At 41.0% G+C, this 25,326-nt stretch overlaps 2 protein-coding genes across 7 annotated transcripts in view; one reads left to right on the top strand and one right to left on the bottom strand.

The window, feature by feature from the left end:
* The window catches only part of ARID4B (AT-rich interaction domain 4B), an 87,977-nt gene extending 87,351 nt beyond the window's left edge, over positions 1 to 626 (bottom strand). For both annotated transcript variants that reach the window (XM_066178809.1, XM_066178807.1), the window contains exon 1: positions 395 to 626. The gene's annotated coding sequence lies outside the window, so the exon portion shown is untranslated. The remainder of the gene's footprint in view (positions 1 to 394) is intronic.
* A 374-nt stretch (positions 627 to 1,000) lies between these two features.
* On the top strand, positions 1,001 to 23,080 carry GGPS1 (geranylgeranyl diphosphate synthase 1). 5 transcript variants are annotated; one of them, XM_066178818.1, is made up of 4 exons: positions 1,001 to 1,134; positions 5,585 to 5,677; positions 14,359 to 14,429; positions 17,892 to 23,080. In XM_066178818.1, the coding sequence occupies exons 2-4, from the start codon at positions 5,611 to 5,613 to the stop codon at positions 18,651 to 18,653; spliced, it is 900 nt and encodes a 299-aa protein (XP_066034915.1). In that variant the 5' UTR covers positions 1,001 to 1,134; positions 5,585 to 5,610; the 3' UTR covers positions 18,654 to 23,080. The 5 variants fall into 5 exon arrangements, with proteins under 5 accessions (XP_066034915.1, XP_066034912.1, XP_066034910.1 ...); XM_066178815.1 differs by having other exon boundaries at positions 1,056 to 1,139; XM_066178813.1 differs by having other exon boundaries at positions 1,059 to 1,144.
* Positions 23,081 to 25,326: the final 2,246 nt, after the last annotated feature.

The raw sequence follows: 25,326 nt of genomic DNA on the forward strand, positions 1-25,326 counted from the left end.
GGGGAAGAAAAGGAAGAAGAAGAAAAGAAGGGAGCGGGGACGGGGAGGGAGGAAGGGAGGGGGGCGGGGAGAAAGGGGCCCGACCTGCTCGGCGGGGACACGGAGCGTATGTCTGTGTGAGTGTGGAGGAGGGGGCTCCGTCCCTCCCGGCAGAGGGGCTGGAGGAGAAGCCACCAGTCCCTCCCCCTGGCCCGCCACTGGGTGTTTGGGGTGGGGGGGAAGAAGAAGCATCGGCGAGTCCCGCCGCAGTCTCGCTACCAGAAGAAAAACAAGCGCCCCCCTCCCTCCCTCGCGGCCGCACGCCCGGCCGCGCGCCCCCACGGGGGCCCCTCGCCGCCTCCCCGCCCGCCGCCGGCGGGGCACGGGGGCTCCTTCTCCGGCTCGGCGCCCTCACCTTTGTTCCGCGGCGACCGCCCGCCCGCTAGTCCCCCGGCCCGAGGCGGGGGCACGGAAGGGAACTGGGCGAAGGCTCCTCTCAGCTCCGGGCACCCCCGGCCCCGCTTGACACTGCTGCAGCGGCTCCGCTGGCGGCGGCCCCGCACGGCGCGCGGAGGGGCCGATCCGTCCTGCGCGGCCCCGGCGGCGGTGACTGCTCGGCTCGGTCCCTTCCCCCTCCCGCACCGATGACTGACTGACGGGCGAACGGGAACGGCCACGCCCCCTTTTCCACCTCCCCCATTGGGCCGTGTCCCGCAAGGCCCGCCCACCCAGCGGTCCCATTGGCCTTCGCGTCGGAAATACTGACATCATTCTTCTCCACTTCTATGGAAACTGAGACTCGGCGCCGAGGGTGCTCATGGGGAGCGCTGTTCTTGCTCGCTGCTCGCAGCATTTCCGGCAGGGAGCGCTTCATGGCCCAGCGGACTACAACTCCCAAAGAGCACCGCGCCCAGGGGGCAGGGCCCTCCGGCGAATGCTAACGAGCCGAGGGGGCGGGGCCCGCGCGTGCGCGGGGGGCGCTCGGTGGCGCATTTTCCCCCCAGGAGGGGAAGGTGGCGCCCGGCGGGGCGGAAGGAAGGAGGGGGGCGGTGCTCTCGCTCTGGGCTCTGCCGCCGCCAGCGCCGCCACTCCCGGAGCGGCGGCTGCTCGGGGGCGCAGCTCCGGCGGCGGTGGAGGAGGCGGCGGGGAGGGGAGGTGAGGTGAGGTCGCCTGCCCTGTTAGCTGCCTGTGGCTGGTGGGGGGCGCGGGGGTCCGGGCGGCGGAGGGAGAGGGGGCGCCCCGCTCGGAGGGGGGGGCCGGTCCGAGCCTGGCTGCGGGGGAGAGGGTCCTGCGGCCGCCCCGCACAGGACGGGCTTCCAGGCTGCCCGGGAAGGGGCCGGGGGAAAGGGGGCCGCCGGTAGTGCTGGGCGGTGCCGTCGGTCGCCGGGGCGGGCGGTGTGACTGACAGAGCGCTCCGGGGCCGGGGCTGCGCTGGGCTGGCAGCGGGCGGTGCTTTCCCGGCCCTCCCTGGCGGCTGAGCCCGGCAGCGCCGATCAGAAAATGGGGTGGACGGCGGGCGGGGGGAGCGATGCGTCCTGGGCTTGCGATCTCCTAAAATGGCGCTGAAGAGCTGGGCCCGCTCGTCCTGGAGTTCTGGAGGGATCTGAGGAGGCTGCGCCTGTCGTGTTGAACTCCGAAAAAAAATGAACCTTATTTGCCTTGGTCTGCTTGTGGCGGGAGTTTGGCAGCTGCAGACAGGGCGGCAGCAACTTCGTGTTCCCTGTGAAATGTGAGTTTTAACCGCGTAACGCAGCGCCTCAGCAGCGGTCGCGGGTTTTGCCGACTCATCTTCTGTCTTCGGGTCAGCCCGCAGCTCAGAGACCTTCCCCGACTGCCTGCGGGGGCTTGGGCGGCCCAGGTATTGCTGTCGGGTTTCCGCAGTGTCCGTGCTCAGTTTTACCTTGAAACCCCATTAAAATGGAACCGCGATCCCAGGAAGCAGTATGCTCATGCCGTTCTGGGGTTAGTGTTGGAGTGGCGGCGACGGAAAGCTATTGTTCGCTTAGCTGCATCTTCGGGGAAAATGTGTGGTCTGTGACTGTCCTTCCACCTGTGGGAAGCTTGTCCGCCCGCAGCTTGAAAGCGAGGTGTTGTTCCGTGTTAGCCTAGGAGGGGTTGTAAACACGACTCTGCTAATTAGAATGGGAACGTGGACTAGTGTCCCAGTTATATTTGGAGTAAGACTTCTGGTAGTCTCTGTTTGAAATAATACATATTCACTATGGGGTTTTTTTATTCCTTTTGAAACTCTCACTTCTACCTGCTCCCCGCCCTCTGGGGCTTTTCCCCCCCACTGGTCACAACGAAGCCAGTGTCTCAGTGTGCTATGTTCTCTGATGGAGCTGAGTTGAGAATTTTCTGAATGGTCCATTTTATACTGCAGCTTTCTGCTTCTTTGGTAGCTGTCTTTTATTTTCTCTGTAATTGCACTATGACTGCAGCCTCTGAAATGATGATACTTTTTAAAATACCATCTGTATATTTAGCCTGGACTGTTTCAGACCATGACATTCCCCCTCTTTGGGAGGAAGGGGAGAAGGTTCTGCAGTGTGGGATGGAACAGGATAGCATGAGAAGCTGTTTTGCAAAGTTCCAAAGGGAAACTTTTTCTTGACATTTGACCTAGAATTAATCATCATTAATTGTCAACCTTCATCCTCTCTAGAAAGGTCTTCGACACAGATTACAGCTTCAAGTATAGCTTTAGTGTAGCTCCACATTATGGAGGCCCACATCACCATCTTATCCTAGTGTCATGTGTGTTTTCAAAGAGGTCATCAGAGATAAGGTTTGATGCAGTCCAAAAGGCAGCTGTTTGGGCTCTCTGCTGTGTGTGGCTGCTCTTTATGCCTATGTGAAGATACTGAGAAATAACTGGAAAATTAACTTTGTCATGCATATGAATTGAAATGCAGCAAGTTTGTGTGCTGGTTTAAAAGGTAAAATGGCCTTGACTGCTTTAATCCTATGAATAATCAATGTAATCAATTCTTGTACTTTCACTAACAAAGGCTTTACGTTCTCTTTCATTTATTATTTAACTGCTAGCTTTTACTTCTTATTGGGAGATGGTGTCTTGAGATCTTGTGTCTAAATCACTGAGAAGTCTTTGTCAGTGCAACAGTGTAACTTCCATAACAAATCGGTCAGTCACCTCGGCAGGAAACCCTTAATAGCAAGCATTTCCCAACTGTGCCGTGTGTGATAATTTTGTGCGAAGAGCAGTAATATTACACATCTGGAATCATGGTATTTTTGCTTAGAGGCTTTTGGAATGAATTCCATTTACATGTTTATCAAGTATCCCTTTCTATGTACAAGTTTGGGGGACGTTCTGTTCACTGTTAATGTGCCAGTGGGTGTGTTAAATGTGTAGCTGTCAGATGAATAATCAGACTTATTTTTTTCCTTGTGGGAATTCACCTAAAATTTCATTTAACAGTCGAATAGTAGTATAGAAAATTTTATTTATATTGATTTGGGTTACTTTTGCTCGTGAGATCTTTTTTGCCTTACTTTTACTAAAAAAAAAAAAAAAATCTCTGTACTTCTGGCAGAAGTACTTGGCTAATTTCCTGCTGATAAGCAGTTTTTCAGGTGAACACCTATTTGTTTTGTGCAGAAAGATGCAGATATTTAGGTTGATGCTGTACAATACTAATGAATTTCAAGTTAGTTGGGGATTCTGAATATTGGCTTACTGCCTTGCAGATGAGCAAGAGACGTAATTCCCTTAGGGAAGAGGGAGAGGTTTAACATTTATTTCTAAGCAAGAACTTTTATAGGTGAGCACTTCCAATCCTAACACATCTCTTCTCAGGCTAGCTGGATAGCTACGCACTTTCAATTCTCTCACCATCTGTGTGGCTTTTTGACAAATAATAGTCACAGGGGAGTTGTTAGGTTGATAGTATACCCTTATATCTATCTTTACTAGATTCCTTCTGCTTAAAACATCTGGAGGTAGGCTCTGAAAATCTTTGATTTTACCTCCTTGCTGAAGTCCTTTGAAACTTACTCTTTATGTGTAGGGGTACAGTTTGACAGCTGACACAGTGGCAGTGCTGGTTGAAAGCACTTCAGTTGCAACAACAAGCTGGCATCAAAATAAGGAGTCAAAGGTGTCAAATCCGATTTTGATTGGTGTGTGGCCTGACCCTAGTTGTGCTGGCACATCACGGATAGGATGGAAAGGTTGTACTTCTTATCACAGCATCACTGTCAAGAAACTATGTAGAGCTTTCCCAAAAGGTGCAATCTTATGAGCATTTTGTTGACAACTATATTTGGTTAAATAGCCTTTCTTGCCCCTGAAGTGCCAATACATTTGATGAACACACACAGTGAAGCAAATAAAGGAATTGATCTAAACCTAAACTTGGAAAATAGTTATCAACGCAGATCAGTTCCCCAAGTACAGACTTGCTACAAATGCTTGTGGGTGTGGGAAGGTAGGAATGGGAATAGACAGAACTGATTGAGCTATACTCCCCCAGCTACTTGTGCACCTGCTCCCTGGCAGAGCTTGGGAAACTGAAAAGTCCTTCACTTACAATGAGCATTTCTTAGCAAAAGCTGAAACATTAGTGTGTTGTCAACAGTATTCTCAGACTGAGTCCAAAACACAGCACAGTATCAGCTACTAGGAAGAAAATTAGCTCTGTTCTAGCCAAAATTGAGACATTAATTTACATAACTATTCATTTGCTTCAGGAGGAAAGAAAGAAATCCTTTGCAGGATACTAGCAGTGTATCTGAGAAGTGAAGTAGCCTGAGACTTTATGCTACTGCTGCAGTTCTGTCTTAAAACTACATGAGAAGAATTGCTTTGAGTTGCTGCATCTGCAGTGCAGCAAGGAAGGATAGAGGTGAAAGGATAGCAAATTTATCACAGAGAACAGTCTGAAAAAAAATGGAGATGACCAAAAGTATGTGGATTGAAGCTAATCAATAGAAAATTGTTGAGCTTTTTAGGCCCTGGATCCTAAAAGATTATTCATAACAGTCTGTTACATTTATGGTGTATGGGAAAGTGTGTACAGCTGTCTGTATGCTTGAACAGTGGTAGGAAAATGGTATATTTCTATTTTGACTTACAACAGAAGATGGAGGAATTACATCAAAAGACTGAAGCTGGTATTCTACTTCTTTAGGTAGCCTTGGCCTGAGGTATATTTTCTGCTCTTAGACATTTCTACTTTTGGAATGTCTAATGTATGGAGAAAGCATTTAGGGAGATAGATCAGTCGTGTGAGGTTTTGTATGTGGGGGTTTTTATCAGTATCTTCAAAGACTTGCAGTGGAGCTTCATTGTTGTGAATGGTAAAGTTGCTTCATCACCTAAGCAATCTACTATGTGCAAAAAAGTAAACAAACTCTAGGAGTTGGCTTAAACTTAATGAATAATTAAAGAAAACTGTATTTAGCATATATGGCATGCTTCTTTAGTAAAATCTGGAAATCTTTTATATACTGAAGGTGTCATGTGCAAAATTGGAATATTTGCACCTAACCTGGAATTCAGCTGACATTTTAGTTGTATGCATCTACTGTTTACTTCCACATTTTTAAATCAGAGTAGTGCTAATAACACTTTCTTTAACAGTGAACTGCATCTTAGGAAATAAAGAAATGGATGGGATGGATGAAACATCTAAAAGAATCCTAGAGCCATACCAGTATTTGCTTCAACTACCAGGCAAGTTTCTTTGTACTGTGTTGTTTTAAATATCAAAATTGGTTTTATAGCAACTTTTGTCTTGGGTAATATAGAACAAGTTGTTTTTCCATTCTTTATTTGTGGATTTAAGAATAATAAAAGTTAACACTTTCCAGTGTTTCACTTTTACTTGTTATTTTCTTCCTCTTATGGAACCACCCTTTTTTTTTTTTGTGTGTGAAATTTGTGCAATAGCTCTTGTGTCTGTAGTAATATTGCCATATTAATATTGCAATTGTAGTAAGTAATATTGGAGTTACTCTGTTCTCCAGAGTAGCCAACTTGATGCTTTTAAAAACTGATAAGGGCAAGTACTGAAGACTTGATCCTGGTTTTAAACACAGGGCTGACAATGTTTTGTTCTTTAGTTGCTTGCTGTACTGAACTCAGTGGGTTATGGGTTTTGTTTTGGTTGAGGGGGGAGGGGTGTTGTTTGAGGGGTTTTTGTTTGGTTAGCGGTTCTTTGGGGGTGTTTTGTTGGGGTTTTTTTCAGTTTGGTTTTGTTTTGGGTTGGTTTTGGGAGTTTTTTATTAGCCTGTTTATCCTCCTGTGTAATTTATTCTCCTTGGTGTGTGTCGAGACAGGTGCTCATATGGCCAGTTTAGGCTGTCCTTTTTCATGATTTGCTTCACCTGTCAGAGGTTCAGCCAGACCTTGTGTAGTATCAGGTCACCAGCAATACATTCACATGGAGTTTTCAGTCTTGAATGGCATAGTATAATTCAGGAGGCAGTTTGAAAGCAAACTTACTGTATGGATATGCCCCTTGGAAGCCTCTCTGATTAAACAATCAGATTGCTGTGACTTCCCTTTGTACACCTAAAGTGTAAGAAAGACCATGCAAGCTACCAGAGTGACTAATTTTGTAAATACAGTGGCGGAACAACTTTGTCATTGGGACTACTGCATAATTGCCTGATTGCCCTCTTGTCCAGCTTATATTGCATGCTGAAGGATATGGAAGATACAAAATTTGGAAAAATATGAAGGAAATATTTCTGATCAAAATTATATCTGATCAGGACAGAAGACTTTCTGCCTAGACAAGTAGCATTAAAAATCACAGGCAGAGTACTAAGTGGCTTTTGCACATCTGTATCAAGAGCTGTACATCAGTAGGGTGGGTCCTCTGAGTCCTAATTCATTATACCTGTATGTAATGAATTTCATTATTAACCTCTACAAATACCCAGGATTTTCTTGCCAACATTAATGATTTCATTTGACTTGGCAGTTAGCACTAAGTTGAGAATTAAGAAAAGGAAAGAATCTGGCAGTTGCATGCCTTTTTAATGCCAGAAGGCTTGTTTCCCATTTCCTCATTATTTCGTTTGGCCCTGTTGAACTTGGTGGTGGTCTTTCTAGAGAACTACCTTGAGAATGAGTCGGTGATATTACAGAGAGCTTTCTAAGCCCTGGCCCTGAAGAAATTTGCTCTCCTCTAACATCATCTTTTTAAGTATACTTTTAATTTGATTAGGTTATTTCATGAACCAAGGAATGTTGTGATACCTCTGCATCTTTAGCTGCTAATTACTTTTAAAGCTATTACAGATTCCAGGAAGAAAAGCTCAGCTTCCTAGTAGGAAATATACAACACCCAAGAAGTGCAAAAAAATTCTTTTATAGTCAAAAGTGCTTGACTAATAGCTCTTCAGTTACCTTTCACTTTAAATGATGCATCTAGAATACATGTTTAACCTTCCCACCTTGATTCCTGTGGCTAAATTCCTTTACTTTGTGAGTTCAACTGTAATAACTCTGTACTGGTGGCTTATGTAACACTACACTCGCTGGCAGTACTCAGTGTTTTATATCCTGTCCTGCTGAAGTATCATGAATCATAAATGGATGTATCATAAATCTGATAGTCCACTTTACCATGTTGACTTCTTGTTATTTCAGTGTATGTTTTGGGAAATGTGAGAGACAAGATACACTGCTCTCTATACAGCAGTAGTGGTGTGATTCAAAAGAGAAAACTTCTCTTAAGCTAGACAGGTGAAAGTGGTGTACCTGTGGGAAGCTTATACTGAGCAACAGGTGAAGCAGTGATCACAATCACAAATAAACCGTGTTTACTGTGTTACAGACTCTAGCTTTGCCTAAGGTCAGCTATGCCAAGTCCAGATCAGTAGGAGCCAGTTACATGTGTGAATCTTGGAGTCAGTATGAGTTCCAGTGCTCAGTACAGGTGGAAAAAATGGGCTTATAGATGCTGTTTCTACCTAAAGTGGAACTCAAATGAGATGCCCGAGCTAATCCAGCAGGCTCTTGTTGAAAGAGGCAGTTTCATTCTATCCTCTTAGCTTCTGGCAGTATTCTCCTGCTGCTTAACTTGTGCCAGTTCTCAGCTTGCTAATCAAATTATTAGGTAGCATCAATCACCTAACCTGTTAAAAACTTGCCTGGTTAATCTCTTGTCTTGTTAGTGAGCAGACACAGCAATAGGGACAAGAAGCTGTTTCTGTGTTGGATCAGTTTGAGCTCTGAGGGGCTTTGCAAAAAGCTTGGCTGCGTGTCAAATATGTACACTATGGCTCTACAGTAGTCCAGTTCCTTATCTTGTAAGACTAGGTAAATTCTCCAAGCAGTTTAGTAACCTATGGTTGAATGAATTTAGATACATATCAAAGTTTGTTTGCATAAAAAGGGATTGTGTGACTATCTTAAGGCTGGTAGCAGGGAAGGAAAAAAGCCTGCTAATGTTGTCAATAGTGTAAGAACACAAAACTTTATAACTGCTAAGGATCAATTTCTCAGTAGAGGAAGCTGATTACTCTGCCTCCCTTTTCTGAAATAAGACTTTTAATGGTAACAGTCTCGGGGTCATACTTAAAGTTACCTTGTATATTTCTTTAACTTCAAACAGCGCTAGGATAAGGAAGCTACTCAGCTCAGGGTATTTTTAGTATGGTGCTATTTTAACTGCTAGTATAGTAATTATTGTTTATTCCTTCTTGAGCAGAAATTATTGCTTGGGAGAAGAATGCAGATTCTGAAACAGTAACTTTTCTTGTAAAACCTCATTGTAGTGGAACATTTCCATACTAGTTTTTAGTGATGTTCTGATTAATCTAGTATTCTGTCACTTAGTATCATAAAGTGCAGGATTGACTTTCATAGATTCTGTTGTGGTTTGTCTCAAAAATGGCTGGATTCGCACACAATAAATCCTTTATTTTTGAGAGTCTGAGTTAACCGCAGTAACTGATTTTGCAGCACTAAGGAGTACATGGAATTTCAGTTGTCATAAAACTGATATGGTTAATAGCTTGCTGTTGAAAGGGGCAGATTCTGATCCCATTCATGATTGTTCATCTTCCCATTCATGTCCTGCTGGTCTTGGCTGCAGTTTTTCCTGGTCTTGTTTAGCAAGCTAAACAGTCAAGACGGGCTTTGTTGTTCAGCTTTTTCTGCTGGGCTGTTGAACCTGATCAGCCTGGTGGAGGTGTGAAGCACCACAGGCCATGATCCCTGCCACTGGCACAACCACACTTGGCACATCAGAGGCCTCCACTTGGGCCAAGTTCCTGAGGGAGGCTGCACCTCTCTAGACTGTGAGCTGCAGGGATGTCTGGGGGCACCCACTAGCCAGAAGCAAGTGATGTCCCTGCTCCTAAAGGTGTGTTGTTGTGGAAAACCTGTGTCACCATGCAAAGGAATGGTGGAAGGGGGTCAGCACAGCAGAGAAATAACAAAAATTACAAGACTGTACAAATTCAAGAATCTCCAGGTATATTGATGGGGGGCAGATGTAGTCTGTGCATATCAGGTTGGGAGATAGATACTCCTGCAGTGGTGAAGGCTGGTGGCCTCTGACACCAGGAGAGATTTCTATTCCTTGGGCAGATGTGCAATTGCCAGATAGGTTCAATGCACTGCAAGAAGACATGTGGCTGGAAGCTCTTTATAGGCCTTTTATAATCTGAGTGATTCTATGGTTTTATACAGCTAAGCATCAGAAAAGCACCTGGGGCAGCAGCAAGTGGTGAAACTGAGCAGATAGTGGAGAGACTGACTCCTGTAGGGAATAGAGGCTTCCACATGTGATTTTGTGTTAGGGAGGTTTGCTGCTTCTGGATACCCCCTGACAGGGACGTGAGGGAAGGACTGCCAAGGTGTGTTTCACCTTTAAAATACTTAACCTTACAGCTCTTCTACTTGAACACTAACGGATATAGCAAGGGAATACTTGAAGCTTATCAAGCAAGACTATGTGACCCTTGGAATGAGGGCCAGGGGCACAGGGAGCCAGCTGGATCTTCTCTATGATCCTCAACTCCCTTCTCACTGTCAGGAGGAATAAACAGGTATTGCCTCTCAACAGCAAGTTAGTTGCACAGCTGATGGCTGATAGCAGAGCTTTGGCTCTTACGGCCTTGAGACCTCCTTTGTAGAGCAAGGACTACCAGGAGGAGATAGCATCCACCTCTCCAAGTCAGGGCAAAAGTAGAAATTATAATAAAAGAAAATGACTACACGCAGTCGAGTGAGGAATTAGTCAACTTGCAAAGTATTTTCAGTATCAGTATATGCTGATTTGAACAAGACAATTAGTAATCTGCAGATCAGATCTGAAAGGAAATCATCCCAGCATTCCAACAAGGAAGTACGAGTAGAACTTCATAGGGGGAGCTCTTGCTTTTTCAGGGGATCTGCAGGATTAGATGCTTCTCTGAAGTGTCTTTATACAGATGCTTACATTACTGGGAGTAAAAGGGAGGAGGTAGAGTTTGGCATGTGACTGTAGGGCAGCAATTTTTTTTGTGGTATAAACACACAGCTAGAGTGCTGCAATGGATGTGGATGGTATAGGAAGGCAATCTGGGGTAGCAAGGAATGGGAGTTGCATTTTATGCGAAAGAGCAGTTGAATTGCATGGAGTTCTACCTTCAGTCAGATCAGCCTGTTGAGAGTTTATGGGTTAAGATTAGAGGGCAGATCAATAGGGGTGACATAGTGGGTGTTTGCTACAGACCCCCTAAGCAGGAAGAAGCAGATGAGACCTTCAAAACTGCAAAAGGCTTCATATTTACAGGTGCTGATTCTTACGAGAGACTTCAGTTACCTGACAGTGTGATAGAACAAGCATCACAGCAGGACACAGGCAGTCCAGGAGGTTTCTAAAACGGATTGATGACTTCTTGCTAACACAGGTGATCAAGGAGCTGATATAGGAAGATATTATGCTGGACTTCCATTTTAAAAAAGGGAGAATTGGTTAGGACATTAAGACTGGAGGCAACCTTAGTTGCAGTGACCATGGGATAGTGGCATTCAGGATTGTGAGAAGGAACAAGGCAAAAATCAAGATCACAACCCTGGATTAGTTAACCCTATTTTGAGCAGAGAAGTTAAGCTAGAGAATTCAGTCAGGGACCTTAGTCGTGCACATGTTGTGGCTGCCCATGTTAAAACTGCATGTGCCTGCTCTGCTTGTCTTCCTGCAGTTCACTGATGCTGTCTGTAGTGTTCTCGTAGCTGCTTGAAGACTTTATCCATTTAGTTTTAATCCATCAGAAGATGCCGCTAAATGTGCAAGTGTACAATACAGCTGAGGTAATGCAAGAGCTTTCTTCCTCCAGGAGGGCAATGCCCTTTTCCCTGATGCTCTGTATCTCCTGCTCACTCTGTACTGATTGTAGCAGATCCACTGCATAAGCTGACTCAGTACATAAAGCTGGCAGAAAGCTAACCTAGCAAAAAGCTGTGTTCTCTGCTGGGCTAATGGGTTGAATTAGCTGTAATGGGGGCTAGGTTAATAGTCCCTCTGCTCTTTCCCATGCTGTTCCAGCCCTTTCATGTACCCTCTCTGTAAGTGGGGTACTGCCTTAAGGGCATAATTTGTGGTTACTTCAATACAGCAAGAGTGAAGCAATACTAACCAGAAGCCTGTCCAGAATAGAGGTCTGTAGTTTTTGAGTCGGTGCCCTGTCACAAGAACAAGTGTGTACATAAAGAGTAAGTTGACTGTTTTTTTCCCTTTTTTTTCCTCATCTGAAGAGAAGGAGGGAATGTCCTCAGTACAGCATCTTTAATCTAACCTGATATTTGTTTTGAGGATAAAGCTTTAACATTCTTAGCTGTAGAAAGAATTTCTGACTATTTTTCTCACCTTTTCCACCCAGCCTCCTAAGAAGAAAAACTTTCCATAGTTGCTGTTTGATTTGGGTAATAATTTGGGATCTTAGGCAGATTAAACCAAATGCATTTATTAGAGCTTTGATAAAAGCTTGGTGCAGTAATGTCTATTATTATAGCTCTATACACTAGGTAGAATTTAATTTTGGAGGTAAGACCTCTATTCTTCAATTTTACAATAGCCTGCTTAGAATAATTGAGTGGTGAAATGTGACAGTGAAGAAACTGGATAATTCTGGCAGTGCTCCTTTTAATTTTGTCCTAGTGTCCCTGTATTGTTGTCTTGTCTAGTTTGAGTGGAGGGGTGTGGCAAGGAGTGGAATCTTCTGCATCCAGGCTTTAAAGACCAGCATTGGAAGGGTTTGGTTTTTTGCCATCACAATATGGCTGCAGCCATAAATCAGAAAATCGCTATACTATCACTTAAACCAGGTAAGATTGACTTCAGAGTCAGATAAAATAGCATTTATGTACCAATAATGTTCCTTTAGAAGACAAGCAAATCTGCATCTATATAAGGAAAGATGAAAGTCTCACTATACAGGTAGTGTTTTTGCTTTGAATAGTCAGTGTCCAGGAAGCCTTGCTAGTCAGGGTAGACAAGTCTAACTATTCAAATGCTGTCTGTACTAAGGAATTGAAGTGGCTTCATCCTTTGTGCATGTTATAATCTATTTAGAGTGCATGCTAGTAGTCAAGTTCCTCATGATGAAATAATGCTTGTTGCTGAACATCCAGCATTCTTTTAAGTGTATTTTCTAGGAAACAGATTCAGAAAAACAGAATTAACTGCCTAGTATTAAAAAATAGGTGTTGTCTGTATCCAAGTAATTTAAAAGAGAATAAACAGCTATAGGTAAGGTAGAGTTCCTTAATGTGATATCATCTCTGACAGGTTTTCTTTATGAATGTGGTGAAATACTTAAGATTAATCCTTAATCGGTAAGCCATAATTTGGCAGATATTTGTAGCAGTAATTCTCAAGATGAGACAAAACAATCCTTCACTTCTGCAGAAAACTGTTAGTGTTTAAAACTGAGCATAGACAACGAAAATGGAGAAAATAAACCAATGGCAGCGTATGTCCAGGTAAGAAGGGCTGTTCACATGTGGCAGAAGCAGAGGACAGAGCTGCTGGGGAGAAAAAAGAGAACCATATTGTTAATCTTGTCTAGTGCAAACCAGAAGATGGTGATGACAGGAAGCAGTGGAAATCATTGAGAACTGAGACAAAAAGTGCAGACCTCTGATCCAGGGAGGAAGGTTATCACCCATGCTACAGAGCCCAACCCAAAAAGCTATTGCTTATCTGGTGGTGACTTAATTAGAAGGTGAAAAATTCTCAGTCAGGGTCTATCACTGCAAGTGAATCTACTATTACTTATTATTCTGTTCCATATATGCTAGTTACACAGTCATAGAGAAGCCTTAGGGAGAGATTCAAATGTTGACATTTCTTTGGTGCTATGGGCAAGATGGAATTATCAACATGAGGACTAGTATTGCAGAATATCTCAGTTATGTCTCAGTACATTGTGAGTCAAGTAATATGGTTTCCATGGGTGTTTATGTTGCACTGCTTTGAAGTTTATTTAAAGCTTTTTCCAAATGCTTGTTTATGTGAGCTATATATACAGAGCTGTTTTTGTAAACCAGTCTTGCAGTTATTCCAAGATATTATATGTAGCTGAGCTTCTCAAAATTCAGAGCAGAATTGTCTCAGTGTGGATAGGAGATGACTTTATTTCATCTTGAACATGTCTAGATGCTGGATGGATATTTGTACGTGAAAACTAGCAAATTACTGAGGAAAGTAGACTATAGGCATCAGCTTAGCTTCTACTGAAATTCACTCTGGCATGTAGAAAGTATCTGGATTGAACAGAACAACTTGTTTTAACACTAAATTTGGTCATTTGATGTTGTCTTTCACTGTCACGCTATGAAACAGGGTGAGTGCTTGGCTCCAACCAAGTAGATTTTACCAAAAGCAGACCAAATCCTGTTTGTAGGTAGATTTCTTGGGTATAAGATAAATACCTGAATTCTTGCAAAGTTCTATTCTGTTCAGAATGTTCTGTTCAAATTTTTGTTTAGAGTTTTTAGTAAGTATAAGAAATGTCACTTTCCTGTTTTACAAATTTACAGTAGCAAGTGAAGAATAATACCTCAGGAGAAAGACCTAAAGATTGAGAGAAATAGATATTCAAAAAATACCCATACTTTCAACTAATAGTGAATCATAATTAAAACTTTTTAAACTTAACATGCCCTGCAAACTAGCTGATCTGTACAGGCTACCAACATGGTCAGGAGCCCTTACTGATTAAATTGTGAAAACTAAATATAGTAACCTGTAAATATGTACTTTACATATTCCTGTGAAGTGTTTAAAACTGAAACTGCTGCTAATTGATGTTTATTCAATGAGGAAACAAGCCATGCACTGATACATTTTCCACTTTTAATAATGAACTGTGTTATTTTTATAAACGCCTATAATATTTTTATTGTAGGTAAGCAAGTGAGAACCAAACTGTCACAGGCTTTTAATCACTGGCTGAATGTTCCAGAAGATAAAATACAGGTACTGGCTAATTATTTTTAAAAGGTTGTTATCTTTCTTCCAAGACCACTGGTAACAGATGATTCTCTTATATAGCATAAATGATCAGAAATCTTAAATGCACTAATTTCTGAATATAAAGTGAACTTTCATGGAAACAACTTCAGTGCAAAGCTTTTACTGTGATGCAACACTAAAGAAATACTTCCATGTCTTACTAGAGTAGTTAGTTCTTTCCAAGTGTGCTCAACCTTTGAGGTTGTAGATAAGCAGCTATCATTGTTACCCACTTAACGTAACTCAGTTATTAACACTGAGTTTTTAATGACTTACAAAAAAACCTAGACAGTTACCTTGTACATTTCACAAATGTAGTGTTTGAAAATAAAATCTTGAAGTTTTGATACAAGAATATCAAAGAGCAATTAAATCAACTTTACAAACCTAAATTTGAGAGGGATGTATCATACAGTCTGCAGTCCTTACATTCTGAGCATTATCTTGGAGTTCTCATTCCCTTTTCTCTTGGACAAAGTCTGCAAGATGCATGGCTGTGTATTTAAACACTGTGGCTTTTCAAATGAAAAAATATCCTCCTTTTTAATTTAGACTGCAGTTTCACTAAACTGCATACAGAGTGTGCAAAGTATTTTCTGTCCAAGGCAATGTAAGGAATTAATATAATTGGTTGTGGCTTTTGACACCCAGCTGGTCCTTTGTTAATTTCATTAATTGTTGGCAGAAGTATCTTTAAGGTTTGTGAAGGTGTCATTTTTAGAGTGGCTTAAGAGTGACAGTTAATAACTCTCAAGGAGCAAAGTGATTTAAGTGGTTTAAGAGGCTGCATTTCATAATCTAGGAACTCTTCTGTTTTTCAGCCTGTCTGTGTAATTGTGTAGCAAAATTTATTCTGGCTTTCAGCTAGACACATCTTACCCTTTGTGCTCAGACAAACATAAAACATACAATATAGCAACTTGTGTATTGTATGTATGGGTTTAGATTTATCACAGATCAGAATTCAGATTGGAGGAAGCCTCTGGAAGTTATCTAGGACAACCCTGTACTTAGAGCTTGCTCTGTTGCTACTTTAGGCTTCTGTTGAGTTTTGAAAATGTGGTAATGGGCTTTCTGCAGCTTCCCAGGGCCTGTCTTTTCATGCTGAACCCCTTGCATTATAACAAACCCTTCCATTCTATTCAACTAGGATTTTTTTTATGTTGCAATCTGACTGTTGCCTCCTCCCTAAAGCTGCAGTGCCTCTGTGTGAACAGAAGTTACCAGTTCTGTCACTTTACACTGGTGATCATGTAACTGCTATTGAAAACTTGAACCACTTGTTTTGATTATCTTTATGAAGAAAAACAATGCTTTAATGTCTCCTTTACTACTTGTTTGTAATGGCAGGACCACCTCTGGTCATCATTTTGACATCTCATAATCTTCAGAAGATGTCCCCTGTGTCTAACAGCCTAACTAATTTCCAGCTATTTGTATTTTTTTTTAATTAAAAATCTGAATTCTAGCACTCATTCTGGGACTTTTTTCTTACCTTAGATCGTCTTTGTGTAGTTCATTTAGGTGATACAATTGGGGCTACTGTTCCTTGGTAGTTTATTTTACTGTTAACTGCCACTATTTCACCTTTTGCCCTAACCAAGTGTTCTCTTCCCCCAACACTTACTGAATTTCTAGTTCCCTTTTGGTGCTGCACTAAGACACTTGAACTTGTTGAATTAGAGAATGCTGGGTTTGTCAGGTGAACTATTTTCTGAGGAGGCATTGAAATGGCCTATCAAGAGTCAAGCAAATTTTAAAGCTGTTGCAGATGAGGAGGTGGAAGAAACCTGTGTGTTGGACTGAGAGTGCAACAGATACTGATTAGATAGATGTAGGTTGTAAGAGAACATAGCACTCTGTACTGGGTCTTCAGCTTTCATTATGGAGACCAGTCTTTTTGTTTTCTCAGGCTACTTCCTGATGTCTTCTAAATTAAGCTTTTTCTGATATCTGAACGGTTTCGCTCCTTTCCTGCACCTTTGAAGCACTTTTAACACTGTCTTAAGTTCACAAGGTAATTTGGTAGAAACACAGAGTAAGGAAACACTTTCCTTTAAACCTTATATCTGGAAGCTGCAAGAGGTCATGAAACTGATAGTGATATGAAATAGGTTAGCAAGAGAAATACTAGAACAGGCTTATCCAATGAATTCACAGAACACAGGGAAATGTTCCTGATAGTGTTGAGAATGAGATAATGGACCAAAAATATATTCACACAAATAGGTGTGTAAAGTCACCTTCAGTAAGTAGGCTATCCCTTGATTTCTTGAGTTTTTAAGTAAGTTGTTCTTGCAATTGTATCTTGGGAAAGGGATTAAATTGCTGGGATTTGAGTTTTAATCTGAACACCAGGTGGCTTGGTGCTCAAGAAAATGCTTACAGCAAAGTCCTTATTTTGTCCTACAGCACTCACCAAATAGGACCATACCATATTTGCTGCCATTTTATGGTGATCTTAGTATTTTTTAGCAGTTGTTTTGATGAATGTTGACTTAATGCAATGTTTGTAGCTAACGAGTGTAATTGGTTCATTAGCTCTAAAATCATCTCTTAATCAGATGTGTTTTGCAGTGAGTTTATACAGTATGCAGTTTTATGTGCTTAAATTTATTTCCATTGAAGCAGCTGCTGAATATACCTGTTGCTAGCATGGCAGCTGTGGAATAAAAGCAGTGTATAGTGTTAAAACTTTTTTTTTTGAGTTGTTAAGGTTCCATTCTACTCTAAGGTAGTCAGCTACAAGCCTGATGTTGTGAACAGTTTATTGCACACCTCAGGTGGTGTGTGATATTGGTCTACCTAGTAACAAGCAGTGTGTAGGAAGCTTCTCAAAAGAAATTGTGGATGTTGTCTTTCTGCCAGGAATTTTCCAAATGACGTTTCAGAGGGAATAGTCTGTCCTTCAAGAGTCCAGTACTGAATATAACCACACAGTGTGGGTAAAGAAAGATGAACACTGCTTCACAAGAGAAATGTGATAATGGACGATACTTGACACTCTCAAGAACTGACGTGGGAAATTTCAGTTTTGTAAATCTAAACATTTCAAAATACTGTGTTTATTTTATTTTCCCCTAGTCATATTTCTAATAACAGTTATTCTATGACTCTTAGACAATGGCTTGTTTTAGAACTGTAGCAACAATGAAGAGGAGCATGCAAGTAGAAGCAGTTCAGGGAGTAAGTTAACTTTGAATCTGAAAACATTACACACAAGACTATGTGATCCAGGACTTACAGCAAACTGGATGGTGAAGAGAAGCATAAATCTGTACTAACAGTAAAACCAACTTGTCTAAATAGGAACCTCAGTGATAAAGAATACAGTTCTTTAAAATATTATCTGTTTTAGATATAGTCTTGCAAAACTCACAGTTAAATGACAGTAACAGACTTAACAATTTTCTCTTTTTGTAACAGGTTATCATTGAAGTGACAGAGATGTTGCACAATGCAAGCCTACTTGTGGATGATATTGAAGACAACTCAAAGCTACGACGGGGCTTTCCAGTGGCACACAGTATCTATGGAATTCCATCTGTAATCAACTGTGCTAATTATGTTTATTTTCTTGGCTTAGAGAAGGTTTTAACCCTTGATCATCCAGATGCTGTTAAAGTTTTTACCCGTCAACTTCTGGAACTCCATAAAGGTCAAGGCTTGGATATTTACTGGAGGGATACTTACACCTGTCCTACAGAGGCTGAGTATAAAGCGATGGTACTGCAAAAGACAGGCGGTCTCTTTGGATTAGCTGTAGGCCTCATGCAGCTGTTCTCAAATTATAAGAAAGACTTAAAGCCACTTCTTAACACACTCGGTCTCTTCTTCCAAATAAGAGATGACTATGCCAACTTGCACTCCAAAGAATATAGTGAGAACAAGAGTTTTTGTGAAGACTTAACTGAGGGCAAGTTCTCTTTTCCAACCATTCATGCAATTTGGTCAAGACCTGAAAGTACTCAGGTGCAAAACATTTTACGTCAAAGGACGGAGAACATAGATATAAAAAAATACTGTGTACATTACCTTGAAAATGTTGGTTCCTTTGAGTACACTCGGAATACATTGAAAGAGCTTGAATCTGAAGCCTATAGGCAAATTGAATCCCTTGGGGGAAACCCTGAGCTTGTGGCACTAGTTCAACAGCTGAGCAAAATGTTCAAAGAAACTGAAAATTGAAAAATTAACTTCTGGGTGTGGATTAAAACTCTTTTGAAAATGGGAAAATAACCAGATGGAGATGTGTGATAATCAGTCTCGTGTAGAACTTTCTCTTGTAGCCATGTTACAGAAAGTACTGTTAAAAATAACTTGTCCTTGAGTTTTGAAATATATACCCTATTATCTCCAAAGTCTTAACTTACAGTTGGTAACTTACAGTTGGTAACTGCTTACAATTGGCTTTGTTAAAGCAGATGTATTAGAACTAAGACAAGTTTTGAATCTATATGTAATAGTCTTAACACAATCACAGGCGTTATTTCATACCTTAAACTCTCATGCCCCTAACCAGGCTATGATAGGATTCTGGTTGAAATTGTGTTAAATTAAATCAGGTTGACATGTATGTATTGTACATTTTAAGCAATGTTCTTGTAAACCAAAATTTATGTTATGAAACAAAGGAAGGTACTTGCAACCACAATGCACATTAAATTGTTGTGTGGTATTTCTAAGTTTGACTTATGAAGATCAGGTGGATCAGTTTACTATGTCCTAGGGTGAATGTCCTATCTGGCTTCTGTGGATATTTTTTCAGGGGAATGCGAATTATGAAATGTATTATTTCATATGCAAATAAGACATGCTCAGTCTGAAATTGTGACTTCATAAAGATTTTGATGTACTTTAGAGAAAAGATTTCATCCCATCAGCAAAGTGTAAATTTGCTGCTGACTCCAGCTCTGCAGTGAGTAATTTTGCTCACCTGGTTTTAGATTTTGAAACTGTCAAACATTCTGTAGCCAGAAACTTAAATCTATGCATTAGAGCTCATATATATACCTGTAAATAGCAACAGAATGAGCTGCTATTAGAAATGGAAAGGTATTCAAACCAGGTAACTTTAGGACACCATAATTGGTGCGGTTCTCTTTAATCTCTGCTTATAATTGAGGGGCTTCTCCAAGACTTTATTCATAATTCATATTTCATTCCTGTTCAGAATTGCTGTCTGGAGGCATGTTCTGTATCACTCCAAAGAGACAAGAGCTGTAAATTTTTTGTTGAAGTACAGTATCTTGTTTTACAAGCTAGAATACCACTTCAGTTTTGTTAATTGCTTTAAATAGAGCTTTAAAATATTAGACATACCAAAATAGAACTGGGACAGAGGGCAAGATTTAGGGGTGGGGCTGATAAATAAGCAAGTTCTCTGCTCACATATACATATATATAGATATATGTATATGTATAAAAGTATATATATAAATGTTAATAAAATGTAAGCAGGAATGTTTGGTTTTTTCTTGCCTGGGCTGGCTTTAATCAGGTTCAGTTCCCTTAGTATTCACAGGTATATTAAGCTTTGCTTTGGGGTAGCAAGGTAATGGTTTGGATCAAAGGTAGGACTGGTGCTATAAGCTGTGGTGTTAGCTCAAGCATACTCTGAAAGGGACAGAGGTAGTTGGCTTCTGATTTCTAAAGGGTAATTTTGTGCAGGTATTCATTTACTGTGCCTGAAAAACAGGGAGAGCTATGATCTCAGCCCACTGAGAAAACTAACTGAAGAAGGTTGCTGTAATGTCTTCCCTGGGCAGCCTTAATATCTTTCTGAAAGTGATCAAACGTGACAAAATTGAGGATGACTGCTTTCAGTCTGAAATATTATGTAGTTGTATGGATGATAGCCTATCCCTTTTATCTGCATGCTGAGGAGAAATCTTTGTCTGATTAGACACAGAATAATAGGCTTTTCACTGAATGGACCTAGTTGCCAGGACTGAATAGCTTAAAGTTGGTGAAAGGTGTCTTTAATGTTAATGAAAGAGAATTGTTATTCCTTTTTCATAACTTCCAGTGCTTAGTAAGCCTGTAAATTTTTAATGTGTTATGTGAAAATAGTATCTGCAGCAAATAACGTTTATTTTGTGCCATGTCTTGGGAGTTTCTAAGCACTGTTGCAGTCAATGTTGAATAGGGAAAGCACTGAAAAGATTACTGTTGTCAGGAGAATCTCCTAGTCTTACTGTGAAATGTATCCTTGTGCCTGTTAGGATACTGTAACTGCTACACAATGCAAAGTGCACTTAGTGCCATTTCATTCCTGTTCTGTTGCTGGATATGAACAGCTCTGTGTAATCAAACTTCCATAATGAAGTAGCTTTTCTTACTTCTTGTATAAAGCTTTTCTACCATCTGAGATTTCTGCTATGTCGTCGCTCCTTTGTTTCATTCTGGCAATTCACCCCAGTATCTATTCTAATTCTATATCTTGTAGCATGTGCCTTCATTAGGAGTAGGTACATGGATGTTTTCCAGTTGCAGACCATTTAAACCACAAATGGGCAAAAAGGGAAAAGTTGGTCCAGCTTTCTTTTCCCAGGTTACAAGAGGCCATGCAGCTCTCCTACTCTTCTGCCTTCAAGGCGTTTGATGCCAGTATTCAAAGCATATGCTGAAGGAATATCTGAAAAAGTCCACAAGTAGAGCATTGTTGCTCTTCACTGTGGTTAGGATAAACAGGATTGTGAGAGCTTTTCTTGATGTATTCAGGAGTTGGAAGAGGCTGGCATATTTCTCCTTCATCTGTTAAACTGGTAGAGCATCTTCAAGTAATAAATGCTAGTAGTAACGATGTCCCTTAGTCAAGGTAGATTTTATATTTGGTGCCATAAGATCAGTCTGTGCATTTTCATCAATATTCTCCGATGTTATTACTGGTACTGGCTCCTGAGGTTAAGCAACGTTAGGAAAAACCCTTCTTTAAAGCAGCATGGGAGTTCTTGTGACTGCAGAATTAGTTGTGTAAGTGCCCCTCTGTTGCTGTGCCTCCCACAACGCAGGGAGTAGGGATTTTTCCTGATCTTCATAAAATATGCGCTGTTGTAGAATGGCAATCTGAGTTGCAAGTGGAGATACCCACGGGGAGACAAAGGGGATGCTGGTTTTAATGTCAGTCCCTTTGAGCCAGAACCATTCTCCTTTATCTTCCTATCATTGCCAACAGGTTCTACTTTGATCTGGTTATCAGTGCATTTCTTGGGGGTTTAGTTCTTGCAGTTCACATTAGGAGAAATGCAAATACTCCTCAGTCTGGAGCATTCCCCGCTACCTCAGTCTGTTTTCTGATTGTGTGCTTGCTTGGATGTAAATGAATGCTGTCACCTGTCCTGGAGTAGCCAGCCATTGGATGGAACAGCTGTCTTTGCTTTTTCATAGGCTTATGTTTACCCCATCAATTATGATGAAAATTGCATCATTTCAAGATCTTCCTGAGGAGATAGCTTTCTCCTCTCCTTTCAAACTCAGGCTGTTCAGGAACCCACTCAGAGCAACTTTGTATCAGCCAGTTGTTGATATAAACAACATAGTAATGTTAACGGGAAAAACTGTTATCATTTCTTCATGCCTTGCTTTTTTGTTAATTTTGCTAATCTGGCTGCGCTTGCTGTGGGAATTTCCTATACTGATGACTGTTTTCCTTGGTTATTGTTAAAGTGCTAGCAAGGTATAAAAATGTGGGGTTTGTGAGGGGGTTTGCATTTCTCATGTAAAACTGGTTTGAACTTTAGTATGCCTTTGTATCACTGAATTGGGCCAGGCTTTTATTCATATGCCAGAGCCATATGGGCATCTGTTGCTCTTCTTTGTCCCATCTTAATCATTTTACATTTCAGGTTTGGTATTTACTATGTTCTTTCTATTATTTGCTCAGTACTTTCACTGTAATTCTTCTTTCAGCTATATTTCTATTCTGGTGTTAATACCAAGCACACATAATACCATCAAACTTGGTTTTGATCCTGGACAAACATAATAATCTGGGTCTACTTTTGAAATGTTGAATCTTGGCTCATCATTCGCCTTCACAAAAGTAATCCAAGATTAATCCAAGATTTTCTGCAACCTCAAAACGCCTGAAAGTTTTTTCCCAGTAAGCTAAGGCCTGTAACATTTTAGATGATCATAAATTATTTCTGTCTCATGTAGCTTGAGCTCCTTTCCTTCCCCCACCTGTGTGCTTTCAAGATCCATTTTGCTTTGGTGGTAATGCATGTTAAGTCTTTTTGTGAATGAACTTAACTCATTAGCCCTGAGGTAGAGAAGTTAATTTTTGTCCAGGTTAATGAATTATCCCACTCAGCAAGAGCCTGATGGATGTCAGAGCTGGCAGGTGGACAAAGGCAAGGGAAAGGATTTGAGAGAATAAGAAAACTCATTTTTGCCTCCTGAGGCTGCCTCATGTAATTTCACCTTGTTTTGCAGAATTTACCTGACTTTGTTAGGAAAAGCTAAAGTATGTGGTTAGTTTCTCTGAGCTTCCCTTCTTGCTTTCCAAATAGACTGTGAGAGATACTTAAGTTAAATTTATTTATTCTGATAATTATTTATGTAACTTGCATACATCATCTAAAGATTTTAATTAAAGGTACAGATAAAACAGAGTACTTTGTTTGATTACTGTATTTTTCTTTCTCTTAACAGTTTTTCTGTTCTTGAAGTCAGGGAAACATAATCTGCCATGTGCCTATTTGAGCTGATTGCTACCTCACATAAACATCCTTCCTGAGTAAGTTTTATCATAGCTGAGCATCAGTGTTCAACCTTTTCTGCAACACTTATTTTAAAATTACTTCAGAGGCACCTTGTTGAGGTGTGGCTAGGAATAATCCATGATTCATTAACTCACTTCAAGCATATAATCTGCAAAACTTCTAATAAAGATGCAGGTTAAACCACATTAACCCTGATAGTGTTCCTCCCCTGCGTACCCTATGGAAGAAGTAAGCTCTCAGTTAACCTACTGAAAAGGTATTTATTGATCATCTGTTTAGTACAGCATAGAAAACCATGGGAGATACACCAAGAAGGCCTAACGTGACACTTCCAGGGAAAGCACTACAAAACCTGACAGGAATTTGTGTAGAAGACTAACTCTGAGGTGAAGGGAAATCATAGATAATTTTCTGCTTTTGAGCTCCAAGAAAATGCTGTACTCATCGGTATACAAGTTACAAGCTGCCAGTTATGCAGCTGCATCATCTCTTGAGCACAGTAGGTCATTTTCACTGTCTTCATAATGTTTCAGTTGTTATTTCTAGAGCATATAGTGTGAGCTCCTTAATCACTCAGTAATTACTGAAGTCTGTAAAGTGGCAAATGCATACATTTTGTTTATGTATTTTGAAATACATAAAAAGTCTCCTATCTCTCCTATTCTCTTGCAATCTGTGTTACTCCACAGAGAACTTCTGTTGGCTGAGGAAGGCATAACGTTTCACTGACTGAATTATTAAAAGCAGGCTGACACCAAGCCTGTGTTAAGAGACTGAAGGGGAAAAAAATGTTTGCAAGGAAAAAAACCCAAAGTTCTTTAAAAGTAGAATTTGCTATAATTGCAGAGTTAGTATATGAAGCATGGAACTAACTCCAATAGTTTTTTTGTGGTTTTGACTGAAGAACCTGTAGCTAACTGATCTCTTTTTGGGGTGGGATGGAATGTACAGGTCAAAGTAAAAGCCATGCAGAGGAATTTTCATTGCTATTCACAAAAATGCAAAACCTGTGCTATAAACCTAATCTCTTATCTTTTATACCCACCAGCATGAAAGTTCAATAAGTGCAGAAGCTAAAGCCATTTTTACTTAAGTGCTTATAAAATGCTGAAGTTCTAATTTGAGGTAATGAGATGGAAATGTTAAATTGGTCTGGTTGTTTCATTGGCATTGGGACTGTCCTGTTCCTTGTCAAGTGTAGGTCATGAACTATGGCTACTTGTTGATTACAACACTGAAACAAGAAGTGCAAAGAAATAGAGAGAATAAGCAGTTAGTTATACTATTCTCATTATCATTTTAGAAATACTAAATACAGCCATGTAGATTCTGAGAATGGCTGGATTACCTCTCCAGGGATAAAACAGGACAGCTGGGGTCAGAAAGATCACAAGTATTTTCTTGTTTTCAGTTCCTTTCTTGTCAGGCAGTACACAAACTGGAGGATGCTCTCAGCTTTGACCTTGGGAAGAGTGGAGGACTCAGAAAAGGAGAGCAAGAGGGCTTACTGCTATTACTTGTACCACTATCCATGTAACTTTAGCTACATAGCTTGAAATTGGAACAGATCGTTCCAAGAGTGCCCTCTGTGGGAGATGAGTGGGCTTAGGAACCCAGGTGAGGCAGCACCACCAAAGATGTGAAAGAAAGATTAGAGTATCAATTTTTTCCCCCAACTGTATTAGTTGGCCTTAAAATTACCTATGGCAAAGGAGGGCTATGAAATAAAGGTAGAGAGTTCTTCACTGGATTGCCCCCTTGGGGAGCAGCTGCTTTTTGCAAGGCAGTAAAACACAACCTCATAGCCTGCTACTTGAAGCTGCTATCAGCATATTCATGCCAAAGAGAATATACACATTATCCATATTATTTTGATTGGAATGTACTTGTGTTACCAAATACCCATACCTGATTTCTGTAGTCAGTATCACAGACTCAAAGGAAAGAGTACTAATATGCTGCTGCCAAAAGAACAGGCAGATTTAATGTCATGGAGCCACAGGACTGTAAGAGCTGCTTGGTTATTTACTGTATCATGATTGATCCAGTCTTGGTGGTGCCAACATTCAAATGATATTGTTTGCATTAAGCTGTTGTGAGACATTGAACTATGAAACTCAACAGACTAAAAAATG

This window comes from Chamaea fasciata, unplaced genomic scaffold (genome assembly GCF_029207755.1).
Source record: "Chamaea fasciata isolate MVZ Bird 193981 ecotype frontalis unplaced genomic scaffold, bChaFas1.0.hap1 SCAF_3, whole genome shotgun sequence".
Classification (NCBI taxonomy): Eukaryota; Metazoa; Chordata; class Aves; order Passeriformes; family Sylviidae; genus Chamaea; species Chamaea fasciata.